The 12,618-nt window shown below is 40.3% G+C and overlaps 1 protein-coding gene across 2 annotated transcripts; it reads right to left on the bottom strand.

Moving 5' to 3' along the window:
• Positions 1–492: 492 nt before the first annotated feature.
• Positions 493–12,618, bottom strand: DDX20 (DEAD-box helicase 20). 2 transcript variants are annotated; one of them, XM_003892392.5, is made up of 11 exons: positions 11,208–12,618; positions 10,690–10,784; positions 7,886–8,054; positions 7,173–7,287; positions 6,913–7,055; positions 6,636–6,774; positions 6,477–6,535; positions 5,433–5,515; positions 4,960–5,065; positions 4,742–4,843; positions 493–2,024 (listed from the first exon to the last, which is right to left on the bottom strand). In XM_003892392.5, the coding sequence occupies exons 1-11, from the start codon at positions 11,506–11,508 to the stop codon at positions 859–861; spliced, it is 2,478 nt and encodes an 825-aa protein (XP_003892441.2). In that variant the 5' UTR covers positions 11,509–12,618; the 3' UTR covers positions 493–858. The 2 variants fall into 2 exon arrangements, with proteins under 2 accessions (XP_003892441.2, XP_021782294.1); XM_021926602.1 differs by lacking the exon at positions 10,690–10,784 and having other exon boundaries at positions 11,208–11,316.

The following is a 12,618-nucleotide window of genomic DNA, read 5'->3' as shown; positions in this document are numbered from 1 at the left end:
ATAGATGAATTTCAGAGGATCTATGAACCCCTTGAAATTACACTCACAATTCTGTTTATGGAATGAGAAATTTCCTGAAGTCAATCTATAGCTTTCAGCTGATTCATAAAAGGATCCAAGAACCAAAAAAGATTAACAGCTGCTCCTCTATCTGAGCAACATAAATAAGACAGCCACTGATGACCCTCAGCTATTTAATACACAGTAAAAATATGGACAGCTTTCACAGCCTCAAGAAAAGACATTCAAAAGATAAACAATAAGCATGTAAATATACTTAAATTTTTTACTGAAAACAAGTATTTTTACTGGAAGCAAACAGATCAAATCAAATACCTTTACGAAAATCTAAAACAATGTTTAAATATTCCCTCCTGCCTAAACCTAAGAGGATTTTCTGATCTACCATGCCACAAATTTCTACAAGAATGCACCACTATAGAAGGAAATGCAGCCTAAGCCCTTTGTAAAGAACTCCACAGCAAACTAACATTACTGCTCAAATCTACTGTTTTTATTGTGTTTAAGTAAGCAGTGGTATATATGTCATCTTTTAAAATGTTTCTTTTGGGAAGATCTTATAGAAAATGGCACCCTGAAACTTTCAGCTCTATGTCCCAAAAATTATCTTTCAAGAATCTGATGAAGTTTCTTAAAGAAACTCTTAAAAATGAAGATAATATACCTGGCCTAAATCAAAACAATCTGAAAAATGGATGTGTCCCAGTGGAAAGCCTCAAGTCTTTTCAAGTTGATCAGAAATGCCATTATACACCACTGTACTATAAGTCAAGGAGGATGGATATCCAAAGGTATCATTTGTTGACAGTTCCTGATGGTCTCAGGTATATCCTACAATCACTGGTTACCATGCAACATTTCTTGTAGATAAATGGTATTCATGTGATAAGCTGCCATCCAACTTGGATGTCTCTGAGCATTCCAATAATATGAATGAGAAGCGGCAGCATAATATTCTTGCCATGCCCTGTAGTAAGCTCTCCAGTACTCCTCATAATCCTGATAGGTATCAGAAAAACTCAGATGTGTTTCCCTATGACAGTCATACCAACCATCTTCCTGGGTTTCAGTCTGCAATCTAAAGGAAGACCGCCTAGGTAGGTTTCTCCGGCTCTGCTTAGCTCTCTGGCTAGCCCCCTCTTTATGTCTTGTCTTGATCTGGATTCCAGATGATTCTTGATATTCCTCTGGATTGGGGGTGTCACTTCCATTTGGAGGTTGTTCCAAAGAAATATGATCATCCACAGGAGTAGATTCAGAGTCTTTCAGCTGATTATCAGAAGAGCCTTCCAAGTATGACTTATTTCCTTTGCTCTGGGAAGAGGTTCTTGAGCTGTAAGAATCACTGTCACTCTCAGAGTCTCCAGATTGGCTACTACTTGCCAATATGGGGACTCTCTGTTCAGTAACTTTATTTCTCACAAAACCATTTTGAGGATTCACAGTCTGATCCCCAGGACCTGTGTAGTGCCTGATGATTTCCACAGGTTTCTCTAACCCCTCTTTAATATAATGTTCATAATCCTCTACCAATTCAGCAAAAGTCAATGTGTATGGCTGATGGATTTTAAAGGAAGACAGACAAGGAATTTGGGGGAGTGACACAGGTAAAGCTTCTTTGACCTGGTGCTGACTGTTGGTGGAGTTTTCAACGGGGGTCTGAACAGAATTCTTCATTTTTTGCTCTTCAGATTGCCTGTCACAGCTCACTTCTTTTGGTGGCATTGCTTTTTCTATGATTCCACACTCAGAGTGGCTTTTCAGAGGAAGTTTTTGTTTGGTATTATTTTTTGACTTGACTGATAGTCCAGATACAGAAGTATTTCTAGAGGACGCCATGTGGTCACCATGAGCTTTCTGAATTTGAAGGGTTCTCTCTATTTTCTGAATTTGCTTTTTTAGGGGTTGGTTAGGTGCACTTGCTATGCCATATGTATGCACAGCAGCTTTAACCTCCACATCCCAATCCACACATTCTTCCATCAGACCAGAAGGAATGGGATCTACATAAAAAGGAAAACAAGTGTATTAAAATTCTCAAGCTACTATAGACCATTGTTTTCTGAATGATTTCATAAAGTTTTCTATGATCGAATACATTTACGAAACAAAATATGCAAATATACTAAGATGTTTAATAGATATAATATTTTTAAAAACTGAAGCAATCCTGTAATAAAGAAATCTGCCTAAGAAATACATAAGACCCATCCCATACTCACAAGCACTATCTCCCTTCACCCTCACTAGAAAAAGAGCTTACTCTAGGAATAATGTACAAGTCTGCTGCAACTCTCCCATCTTTTCTCTCCTCCCTCTCCACAGCCCCTCCCCTTTATCTGAATACTTCTGACAGCAAAACAAGATATCAGAAAATGGATTGTGCTCCCCAAAGCTTATCGACTAGGAATTATTACAACTGCAATGCTGTACACCCAACTAAATCTGTCACCCAATACTCCAACAGGGAGAAATTACTGCCCTTAACAATAGAGAGAAAACCTCTATAGGGGAAAAAAACTAGATGACTATGAAAAGATCTGGTGACTATGAAAATTAGAAATGACATTTCTAATTTTTAAAGAATTTGCTGGCTTCAACCCTCTAAATTTTCTATTCCATCCAGGTGTGACAATTTGCTTCCAGCACTCAGAACTTTCAAAGTGTGATCAATTTTTGTCTTAGGCAGACAAGATATATCAAGCCCCTGCTTTTCAAAGATCTTGCCTGTTGTTGCTATTTATGCTCCATGTTATCTATAAATCCAACAGGTCTGGAAACTTCAATGAAGTCTCTTGATCCTTTGCTGAACAGATTCTATGATTAAAACTCTCATTACTACTCAGCTGATATCCCTTGCGTGCCTAGTCCTGTAATACAGGCCAATTTCCCTCCTAGTTCTGCCCCAGGAAACTCATCTGAACATCTGTTGTTACACAAGTTCCCAGTTCAATATAGACCTAACAGCATGAATATCATTTTCTCATGATTTCAGGGCCCTGTTAACATTATATAAAGATCCAAATATATCATTTTCCAGTATCCAAAGGCAATTTTTATCACTAGATGCTATGATACCGAATCCTACAAGAAGTCTTAACCCTCTTCTACCAATTTTCAATTTTTTTCCCATATCAGACTACGAATAGACTTATACACAGAAAGAATTGACAGTTTTAGAACTGACATAGAGCCTAAAGACCATTTACTCTAAAGTACTTTGCAAATCAGGACTCTAAGCTTAGAGCAATTAGAGATTTGTAAAAGATCATAAAATGAGTTATTACTAACCCGATCTACTAGAATACATAGAACTCTCAGATCTGTGCTTAATCTAGCTTTGTAAAATAATTAAATATAAAATCGGTAAAATACTCAATTATATTTATTCAATAATTACATATCCCATATTCTACAAAGTCATGTATATACTATATGTGTATTTTTCCTTTTTTTTTTTCTTTTGAGACTGAGTATTGCACTTTCGCCCAGGCTGGAGTGCAATGGCGGATCTCAGCTCCCTGCAAGCTCCGCCTTCCGGGTTCATGCCATTCTCCCGCCTCAGCCTTCCGAGTAGCTGGGACTACAGACACCTGCCACCATGTCCGACTAATTTTTGTATTTTTAGTAGAGACAGGGCTTGATCTCCTGACCTCGTGATCCACCTGCCTCGGCCTCCCAAAGTGCTGGGATTACAGGCGTGACCTATATGTGTATTTTTCTATACAGACATATATCTATATATGAATATACACTATTTATAATGCACATTTTCTGTATAACATGCACATCAAACATGCCATATTTCCACTCAAGGGTTTTTTAGAATTTTTTGTTTTTAAGAGATCATTTAATAGTTTCAAACATGCATTGTTTCCAATACGGCACTTAAAAAGAAGCAGGACGAATGACTGAACTGAAATCAAAAGAAAACATTTCATTCCAATTTTTCAAAATAATATTCAAATTAAAGATGCTGTTCCTTCCACATGGTGACAAAGGAGAATATGATAAGAATTACCTTCACAGCAATTTAAAAGAGGTAAAATATCCCCCCTTGTATCAAAGAATACAATCAAATTGCAAAGCCACTAACTAAATGAGCTAATATAGCTCTCATTTTTCTTTCTTTCTTTTTTTCCTTTTTTTTTTTTGAGATGGAGTTTCACTCATGTTGCCCAGGCTGGAGTGCAATAGCTTGATCTCGGCTTACTGCAACCTCCACCTTCTGGGTTCAAGCAATTCTCCTGCTCAGCCTCCCGAGTAGTTGGGATTACAGGCATCTGCCACCACGCCCAGCTAATTTTTGTATTTTTAGTAGAGAAGAGGTTTTCGCCATGTTGACCAAGCTGGTCTTGAACTCCTGACCTCAGGTGATCCACCCGTCCCGGCCTCCCAAAGTGCTGGGATTACAGGCGTGAGCCATTGCGCCCAGCCAGCTCTCATTGTTCATGTGCCAGTGGTTAGCCTGCACTCCTCTCCCTACTACTTACTAGTTGTAACACCTTTACTTTCTCTATGCCTAAATATCCTCATCTACAAAACAATCGCACACACCTCACAGGAGTGTGGTGAGAAGTAAATGAGTTAACGTACATACAGGACTGGGAACAGTACCCAGCACATCATAAGCACTCTGTGTTTGCTATTATTAATATTTTTATTATGCTTATCACCACTATAATTATTCTGACAGCAAAATGAAACAGATGAAATGTACCTGGTAAAGGGAGAAGGTTGATACTACATTTCTGGGCAATTCTCATCATCATATTTTCTTCCTCTCCCCGGCAACAGTAGGTCACTGTCAGTCCCAATGTACCTATAGCAGAGAGAATGGTAATTACCATTTTCACAAAAATAACATTCAAAGCCCACCTGTCACACTACAGATCCCGCCCCTTAAAGAAAGCACTCAAACTTGTTTTCTTTTTTTACCAAAACGGCCAGCTCTCCCAATCCGATGCATGTATGTCTCCCAATCCAATGGTACATCCAGATTTACAACCAGATTCACCTTCTCAGCATCAATCCCACGAGAAGTCTTGAATTGAAGAAGATAGCAATGGATAGCAATTATTTGTTTGCATTAACTGTATGGCATAGCTACCAATGCATATTATAGTCTTCCAGCATATTATATTCTTCCAGTATAGCCAAGAGCCAAATTAAGAACAGAATATTGAGGAGCAGAGGAAAAGGAAGTTCATTCCTAATGACTAATTTCAAGGACAAAGATCAACATATTAAAGACATTTTTAAGAAAGTATTTTCCTCAGCACCGGAAAGATAATTATCTTCTGGTATTCTTGTTAGATACACCTACATAAAATAATAGATGAAATCTGTACATCTGATAATAGAACATATGTCAAGATGGATTAGTCACCCAAACTGAATAGGAAATTTACCAAATCTGTGGAAATGAGGACTCTGCAATGAAACTGCTTCAGTTTAGCCATAGCATCAAGACGCTGATTCTGATTCATATTGCCTAAAAGGACCCCAAAAGAAAGTCACATAAAAACAACTAAGCTAATACATATTTATCAAATCCACAAAAAGTAAAAAGCATAAGACCCAGTCTTAACACTTTTAATACACCAACCACAGTTAATTCTGTCCTTCTGTGCAAATCTAGGTTAAGATCCAAAGTTAAAGTCTTTTAAAATATAGTTTAGGCAATCAACTTGAAATTCAAAAATCCATCTTAAATAGTAATCAGGCCATGCCTGAATATATAACATTCTATTTGCAAAGTTACATATGAAGTATAAGTAGCAATTCTTAGGAAAATACAAATGCTTTAATCAGCTGTTTATAATTTGGTATTAAAGTGTGATCTATAGTTAAAATATTGGTTCATTAGAAAATAGTCTCCCCAGTATCTCATGATATACCATAACTAAACAAGCTCATGCCAATAAAACTAAGCTGACACCAAACAAAATCCTAAAAAGGACCTCACTGATCAAAAAATCCTTTGACTCTTTCATTCTTATTATGCCAGCAATAATCATTTAACTTTGCGGCAAGAACTCAATCACTTTTGCCTTCCACAAAACCATAAAACAGTCAATTCAGTTAGCAATCTCCAGCATTTTAACAATGATTACTAAAAAAAAAATTCTAAAGAAAAAATATTTTTATATTAACACAGACGAACTTGGTTTTATAGAATTATTTGTGGCTGTAAGAGAGATTCTAATAAAATTATGTCTCTCTGAACACTAGTTTTCTAACTTTTTACTATATACCAAGTTACTCCTTAAAAACAGAATGATATCGACATATCAAATTCCAATGAAAAATAAGCCTGAAAATTCCTTTACTCTAAAAGATACAAGATAATTTCACACTCTCAAGACAACTCATGAAGTGGTATTTCTTCTTCCTGACTTTGGAGGCTTCAAGTCAGTATACTAAATAAAGATTAAAGTAAGAGATGAACTTACCTGAAATGCACTCAGCAGGAAAGCCTTTAGAAGAAAGGATATCAGCCAAATGTTGTGCTCTATGAAATGTAACATAAATGGTTACAAATTTACAAATATTGCCCCATGACTATCCTTTTATTTCACAAGTTCCCCAGATGACCTTTTAAGTTACATTACCTGCTGTGCAAATTAGAAAAGACTAAAGCTTGATTAAATGGAATTCTGCTGAACAGTTCCTGTAAATGCTGAGTCTTTTCCTCAAAAACCTTATGTGCCAAAGGGTATGAATTGACAATTTTGTAATACTGCTTCAAACCTACAAAGAAGAGCTATCAGTTAAAACAAACATACATGCTAATGGTAACCAATAAACAGCAAGAGACAACTAGGCAAGGGAAAGCTCCAGAGTATCACAAACAAACCAATAATGTAAGTACCTAAAAGCTATACATACCTATGAGACTTGGATCACTGGAATTCAGTCTTACAAAAGTGGGATCTCTCATGTACTTTGTCAAAGCATTAGCCAAAAATTCAGGGTAAGTAGCTGATACTGCCAGCATCTGTTTACTGGCAGGCAAGGAAGAATAAATCCAACTACAAAATAAAAACAGACATCATGTAAAGTATTCAGACAATAATCACCACTCGGAAAAGCTACAGATAAATACTTTGGGACACTGTTTTAATAGTCAAGTGAGTTATTTTTCTTACTTTATTTGCTCCTGGAAGCTGCCTTCTTCTAAAAGCTTATCTGCTTCATCAAGAATAAAGAGGCGTATACTGCCTGGGTTCAAGTAGTCAAGTTCTATGAGTTGCTTAATTCTGCCTAATTTTCAAAAAAAAAAAAAAAAAAATTGAAATATTTATGATGTACCAAATTTGTGTAAATCTCAGTCAATGTTGTTACTCTACTTATTCACAGGTTGTTCTGCTGAATTTCCTGATTCAACGCTCATTATGCATGTACACACTAAACCACAAATTAGAAATCTGAAGCTCTGATCTTGCCTAAACTCATTGTTTTCCCCTCACGTTTCATCACCAGTAAATAAGCACCACTTCTATCAAAAGACCTAAAGCACTGAATGCAAGATTCTGATTCTGAGTGATTCACAACCAAATATAATAGAGAAGCCAAAGAATAATCCCAATCCATGGCTTAGAAGGGCCTCCTGAAAGTCATTGCATTTCTCCTCTTCTCAAAAGTCTATCCCATGTCTTCTCAAACATACTTAGGAATGCAAATTTCATAAATTCCACTGGTAAACCAGTCACGTGCCTAAATCTCACTGGTCTAATGCTCTTAATTTCTAATCAAAATAATTATCACAGTTATCAAAGACTCCCATATATCTTTATTGTTATATTAAAAGTGTGTATAGTTCCTTAAAAGCCCTGGTTACCAACAGGCATTGTTATCTTACCAGGAGATCCAACAGCAATATGACACTTTTTAAGTCTGGTTTTGTCTTGTGATAATGGGGTCCCTCCAATAAAGACATGACACTCTAAGCCTTCCATTTTGATTCCAATGGCTGTAATAACAGAATGTATCTGTACAGCAATTTCTCTTGTAGGGGCCAAGATCAAAATCTAAAAAAAAAACAAAGTATACTTTTGAGTCAGAGAAATAAATACATAGGGGACTGGTATATTCATTACATGACACACTATATTTCATTTAAATGATCATTTCAAACGAGTTTTTATTGATAAGTTAAGATACAGTTATCCCTTGGTATCCACAGGGGATTGGTTCCAGGAAGCCCCCAGATACCAAAACTGGCAGATGCTCAAGTCTGTTATATAAAACTGCATATATCTGTATGTTACCTATGTACATCCTGCCACATATTTTAAACTATCTCTAGATTACTTATAATACCTAATACAATATAAATGCTATGTAAATGGTTACACTGTATTTTTGTTTATATCTTTTTATTGTTGTATTATTTTTTATAGTTCCCCCACCCCGCCCCTAAGTATTTTTGATCCACAGTTGGCTGCATCAGCTGATACAGAACCTGAAGACAGGGAGGGCTGACTGTATTCCATTTATTCATTCATTCAACAAATATTAAGTAAGAACCTACTCTGTGCTAGGCAACATACTAGTTTCTGGGGAATCAACAGTTAACAGTATAAAGTCTTTGCCCTCACAGTACTTTCATTCTTGGATAAGAATATATACAATAAACAAAAATAAGTAATGACAGGTAATGAAAAGTATCATAAAAAATCAAACAGGGAAAGAAGGAGTCATTTTAAATGAGGTGATCATGAACCCTCCTCTAAGGAGGTAACACTTGAGCAGAGACCTACATGTACGGCATAGAGTAGAGCTGGCTATATGACACCTGGGGAAGCGTTTTCACCAACAGGAAACAACAAATGCAAAGGCCATAAGATGGCAGTGTTCTTGGTGTGTTTGAGGAAGAAAAAGAAGGCCTACATGACAGAATCTGGGGGAAAGTAAAGGAGGTCAGAGATCTAGCTCCAGGGACTAGATCACAAAAGGCCTTGAAAGCCACGGTAAAAACTTTGCAATGTAGCTACTGGAGAAGGAGAAAAAACTTTTGTGCTCTTAACTACGAGAAGAAAAAATTGATTAAAAAAAAAAAGGACTAGGAGAAAATATGCCAAAACTGTTAATAGCAGTTTCTCTCTAGGTAGTGAAATTACAGATTTTGTTTTCTGGTACTCCCTAATTTTCCTGAACTTTCCCTATTTCTAAAAATTAATATGTATTACTTTGTTACACACACAAAAAATAATGTAACTGTGATAATCCAAAGATCTGAAATTAAAAATATGAATTTGCCAGGCATGGTGGCTCACCCCTGTGATCCCAGCAGGTTGGGAGGCTGAGGCAGGCGGATTACCTGAGGTCAGGAGTTTGAGACCAGCCTGGCTAACATGGCGAAACCCCGTCTCTACCAAAATTACAAAAAAATTAGCCGGGCATGTGGTATGCACAATTGTAATCCCAGCTACTCGGGAGGCTGAGGCAGGAGAATCACTTGAACCCGGGAGGCAGAAGTTGCAGTGAGCCAAGATTGTGCCACTGCACAATCCAGCCTGGGCAACAGAGTGAGACTCAAAAAAACGAATTTATGAAACTTTTCCAGGATTTTAGCATTTTATCTGTTGCCAAATTATCAGAAGCCAAAACCTCAAATACACCTTCGTCTACAATTAGACTAGCTCAGGTTCTTGGGAAGTAGGAGGATTTCCAATGTGCAACATCACCTAGGATTTGGCAGATATAAGATGGACTCAAAAAGCTTCCCAGGTGATGAACATGGATATCTGGATTAAAAACCACTGTTGAAGACTCATCATCAGATATACCAATGCCTGAGAACCTGAAATACAGTCTGCCATAACAACTAAACTACAAAGTAAGGTTATGAGAATCACATCTAATTCATCTTTGAATCTCCAATGCCTGACATACTGTTCATACGTAATATGGGCTCAACAAATCTTTGTTGAAGAAATGATCCCCAAACCCAAATTTCCTTTTAATTTGGGTAGGGCAATCTTAGAAACACTCTAAGACAACCTAGAAGATGGGAGATGAATATGATACATTTACAGAGCTTTAAAAACCACCTGCATACCGGGTGTGGTGGCTCATGCCTATAATCCCAGTACTTTGGGAGGCAAATGTGGGAGGACTGCTTGAACCCAGGAGTTCGAGGCCGGTCTGTGCAACACTGAGGAGACCCCATCTCTACAAAAAATACAAAAAGTAGCCAGGTGTGGTGGCACACACCTGTCGTCTCAACTACTTAGGAAGATGAGGTGGGAGGATCACTGGAGCCCAGGAGCTCAAGGTTGCAGTGAGCAATGATCCGCCACTGCACTCCAGCCTAGGTGACAGAGCCATACCCTCTCAAAAAACAAAAACAAACCCTGCAGTTATCAGCAATAGCCAGAGCACTACATTACCATGAATCAAGTCAAATGTTAAGTATCACATTAGTCAGTAAGTAAAAGAATCCCTGTCTGTATTACCAAGTAGTGAGAAAACTGACACATATGGTAGCTTTATTCTATTTAAATAAGGTACGCATAGAAAATTCCAAAGTTCACCACCACCACCACTTAACTCAATCATTCATCAAATTCAATTCCAGCTCTGAGGGGCTACTGGTATTTCATCTGACCTGTGGTAAAGTCCACGTAACACATCCTCCTCTGGTCCTCTGAGCTAACTCACCTGGGTACTTAAGTTTTCAAGAACAAGAGAGTCCAAAGCTATGGTGGAAAACACACAGGTTTTCCCAGTGCCAGATTTAGCTTGAACAATTAAATCTGCGAAGGAAAAAAAAAAAATTATCACTAGCCAGTACTCACGGAAGCAGCTTAGGGGCTCGCATGGAATCAGAGAACTAGAAGGGTCTCCTGAGATTCTCCCAGTTGGCACCTTCATTTTTAGTTGATTCTCAAAAACGTAAGAGAAAACGCCTAGTCCCTGACCTTTTACCGTTTATCTTCTCAAACTTAGAACCACCTGTCAGTGCTAAAAAAGGTCTTAACCATCTTCAAGTTCAATAGTGCACCTTAGTTTTACAAATAAGTTAACTGAGCGTACCGCCTAGCCCCAGGCCGGGCCCTGCTCCGGGAGCCGACCGAGGGCTCTCCCCGAGCTGCAGTGCGGACCTGGCCGCCGCTGCCGCCCCTCAGTCGCCCTTCTCCCGCCCCGACCCCCGACCTCTCCCGGGCCCCCGCTCTCACCGAGCCCGCAGCGCCCCAGCGGGATGGCCTTGAGCTGCACCGGCGAGGGCCTCTCGAAGCCGGCTGCCCGCAGCCCCTCCAGCACCGACCGCGAAAGCAGCAGTGACTCGAAGTCGGCCGGCTCCGCCAACAGCACGTCCCCCGTGCGGGTCCGCGGGCTGCCGAGATCCTGAGCGGTCCGCAGGCTCCTCATAGGCCCAGGTGTTGGCTCTGGGGCCGGGACGTGCCCGGCCACATGCTCAGCTGGCATAGCAGTCGCTACTGCCGCTACGGCTCCCAGGGCTTCAAACGTCGCCGCCATGCTAGCCGCACAGTCAGATCTCGCGGTGCTTGAAGAGAAGCGGGGATCCTGGGAGCGAGAAGAGGAAAAACTTTATTGGCAGTTTTCCCACGAAGACACGAACACGCCTGGCCTGGAAGTGGAGGAAAGGGACGGGAGTCGGAGGCTGAGAGACTAGGGAACACTACCCACACACAAAAAAAATGTGGCCTGAGGAAAGCAGCATGAGGGAGGAGAGGAAAGATGAGGCAACTGTTAAGTCGCTGCCTGGGGCCTGCAGGGGGCGCCGCGGGCCCGCGGTGGGGGCGCCGCCCCGCCTCTCGGCCCTCTTCTGGGCGGAGCCGCCAAGCCGTGCCCCCGGCGCCACCGCCCTCTCGGCGCTCTTTGTGATGTGCCCGTTGCGTCACGCCCCCGCCCCGTGCTGCCGTTTTCCGTTCCGCCAGCCTGTCTTGTTCCGCGGCCGCCTCTTCCCCAGCGCTACCCGCTCTGCACCCTGAGTCGCTGCTCGTCTGTGCTGGCAGAGTGCGCCCAGAGCGTAGCGGGACCCAAGGGTTTACTACGTTGACTGGTGTGTCCGTCTGCTGTGCAACCCAATTTATCTCCGGACCTTCAGCCCCTAGCAAGTCCTTAGCGCCCAGTGAAGTCTGATAAAAGTACGTTGAATTGGAACCTGGAACCGGACTGACATTTCCGAAGTTCATATCTCCGCCTCAGATCTCCCTTTAGACTCTAGACGTGTACATCCATCTGCCTCCATGCATCCACCTCCGCAGCACCTCCCCTCGGATGCCTAATAGACTCTGAAATGTTACGTGCCTTCTGTATTGCTCCTTTCCCCATCATTTCATGCGTAGGCGGCTAGGAGTCTCTGCCACTTTTCCTTGCTGTGGACTTCTGCCCAAATATCACCTTTTCAAAGAGCTCTTCCTTTTAAAAGAAGTTTTGAACACCCTAAGACAGCTCTGTCATCCTGTCTGCTCCCTGGTCTTTCCCAGCACTCTCTTGTTTTGTTTTGCTTTATTTTTTCTTTATGATACTTACAACTACCTGAAATTATATGTCTACTGCCTGTCTCCCACACTCTATGAGGACAAGGACCCATTTTGTCTTGTTCTCCTCTGCATCCCTAGT

The sequence above is a fragment of the Papio anubis genome, chromosome 1 (assembly GCF_008728515.1).
Source record: "Papio anubis isolate 15944 chromosome 1, Panubis1.0, whole genome shotgun sequence".
NCBI classification, from domain to species: Eukaryota; Metazoa; Chordata; class Mammalia; order Primates; family Cercopithecidae; genus Papio; species Papio anubis.
The sequence above is the reverse complement of the archived record's forward strand: the minus strand, read 5'-3'. Positions and strand labels throughout refer to the sequence as shown.

What these genes read in the sequence shown, in the direction of transcription:
- DDX20 (XM_003892392.5), bottom strand. Translation starts at nt 11,508, where the DNA reads ATGGCGGCGACGTTTGAAGCCCTGGGAGCCGTAGCGGCAGTAGCGACT. An exon ending in TTGAAAACTTAAGTACCCAG is followed by an intron (nt 8,055 to 10,689) that starts GTGAGTTAGCTC and finishes TTTTTTTTTTAG; the next exon opens with ATTTTGATCTTGGCCCCTAC. An exon ending in AGCTTCCAGGAGCAAATAAA is followed by an intron (nt 7,056 to 7,172) that starts GTAAGAAAAATA and finishes TTTATTTTGTAG; the next exon opens with TTGGATTTATTCTTCCTTGC.